Here is a 2062-nt window from a genome sequence, read left to right on the forward strand (position 1 = left end):
ACAAGTGTTCACACTTGGTGCAGCTATTTGATCAGCCTTTGCAGTGCAAGACCCATCCACATGATTGAGGTGTAAGTGGACCTCAGATGCTGAGTGATACCCTCTCCGAGGCTGCTCATGTGTTCTGTAGCTTTGTTTCAGGAGAGGGCACAGTTATGATTTTATGCCAGGTGTGGTTGCACATGCCTGTAATCCCAGTGCTCCAAGACTGAAGCGGGAGGATACCCATGAGTTCATGGTCAGCATGAACTACATAAGGAGACCCTGTCTCCAAAAATATAACAACAATAATAAAAACACAGTTTTTTTGAGTATTTTTTGCACATAGCAAATGAAGTTATCATTTCATTCTTTTTTTTCTTGACCTGCCCAAGTTGACATTGAACTACTTTGGACTTTTCTTTTTACCTTAGTTTAATGATCAGCTGATCAGCCCTAAGCATTTTGTTCATCTGGCTGGCAAGTCCACTCTGAAGGACTGGAAGAGAGCCATTCGCTTGGGTGGAATCATGCTCAGGTAAGCACTAGAGGCAAGCACATACTTCTCAATAATCTTCGGGCACTTAGTCATGATAGAATCCAGTCTTTGGGCTGGTGAGATAGCGCAGCAGACTAAAGCGTCTGCTTAGGTAGGCGCAGGGACTGCGGGTCGAACCTCGGCACCACATGCCAAGCCAGCCCTGCCCCCAGGGATGGTGAGCTGGCCACAGAGTCCAGGCGTACTCCTGCAATCCCAGTGCTGGGGAGGCTGAAAACAGGAGGATCACTATGAGTCTGAGCTGCGTAGTGAGACCCTATAACAACCAAATACATTGAAAAAAAAAAAGAATCCATTCTTTTCTCTTTAATTTGTCAAGTGTGTGAAGGATTGGCTTGTACATTCCATGCATTAGTTTATTTAAAATTTGCTTTTGGAACTTGGAATTGAACTCAGGACCTTGAGCTTGCCAGGCAGATGTTGTGCTGAGCTATACGCCTGGTCCCTATTTTTTGAGACGGGGTCTGCTATGTAGTACAAGTTGACCTTGAACTCTTATGTGGTCCTGGCTGTCCTCAAATTCATGGTGATCCTACTGCTTCAGCCTTTCATGTGCTGGGATTACAGGTAGGGGCCACCATACCCTGAGTGTCCCTCTGTATTCCAGGCTGGCATTGAACTCAGGATGATCATCTGTCTCAGGGATTATGAGTGAGTGTTATCATGCAGGCTCCACATACTGTTTGACCTTCATCAATTTGTTCTTTTTTTTCAACTTAATCTTTCTTTTTGTGTATTTTTTTTTCCCTACTGCAAACCTAGGACCTTGTACCTGTGGAGACAGGCACTCCACCACTCAGCTACATTCCTATCCCTCAGTTTATCTTAAAATTGTTAGGGGAGACAGAAGATTAAGTTGATCTACACACATTTTTCTGATCTCAAGATGTGGGGTAGTATCCTGTCTTGGGTAGAGAAGCTCAGAGTAGATGACAATCCTGCTGAAGATGGGGCAAGGCAAAGCCAGATGCTAAGAATGCAGAAGAATTGTAGGCTGATTCTCAAGTCCGAGAGTAATCTGGTAAACTGGAAGGGTGCAGCTGGGAAATAACCGTTCTATGCAGCGACTACAATCCTTGACACCTCAGGGGCAGACGTCAGGATCTGTGGAATGTTCCCCACCTTCAACCCTCAGTGTTAACAAATTTGCCATTATAGTTTTTCCCTCTAGAAACTTAATTAATTGATATTCCTTAAGGATCACCTACTGATAAAGCATTTGTTAAAAAGTAAAAGATTTATACAGTCTGAAGAGAAGCCAGAGTAGAGCATTTTTAAATATTTTCAAGAATTGTAAGTTTCCCACTGGGTGTGGTGGCAAATGCCTGTGATCTCAGCATTCAGGAGGCTGAGGTGAGAGGATTGTTGAGAGTTGGGGACCAGCCTGGGCCAGCCTGAACGGCATAGCTAGACCCTGCCTCAAAAAGACACAAAACAAAACAAAACATAAAGAATTACAAGTTTCCCATAGAACAGCTACTCAAGAGTCTTATTTATTTATTTATTTATTTATTTATTTATGTG

General features: G+C 43.4%; 1 protein-coding gene across 4 annotated transcripts in view; it reads left to right on the forward strand.

The window, feature by feature from the left end:
* Gmeb1 (glucocorticoid modulatory element binding protein 1) overlaps positions 1 to 2062 on the forward strand; it is a 37894-nt gene that overhangs the window by 19451 nt on the left and 16381 nt on the right. For all 4 annotated transcript variants that reach the window (XM_023703043.1, XM_023703044.1, XM_004642895.3 and 1 more), the window contains exon 5: positions 414 to 517. In XM_023703043.1, coding sequence (XP_023558811.1) covers positions 414 to 517 — 104 coding nt within the window. The remainder of the gene's footprint in view (positions 1 to 413; positions 518 to 2062) is intronic.

Source organism: Octodon degus, unplaced genomic scaffold (assembly GCF_000260255.1).
Source record: "Octodon degus isolate 3935 unplaced genomic scaffold, OctDeg1.0 scaffold00163, whole genome shotgun sequence".
NCBI classification, from domain to species: domain Eukaryota; kingdom Metazoa; phylum Chordata; class Mammalia; order Rodentia; family Octodontidae; genus Octodon; species Octodon degus.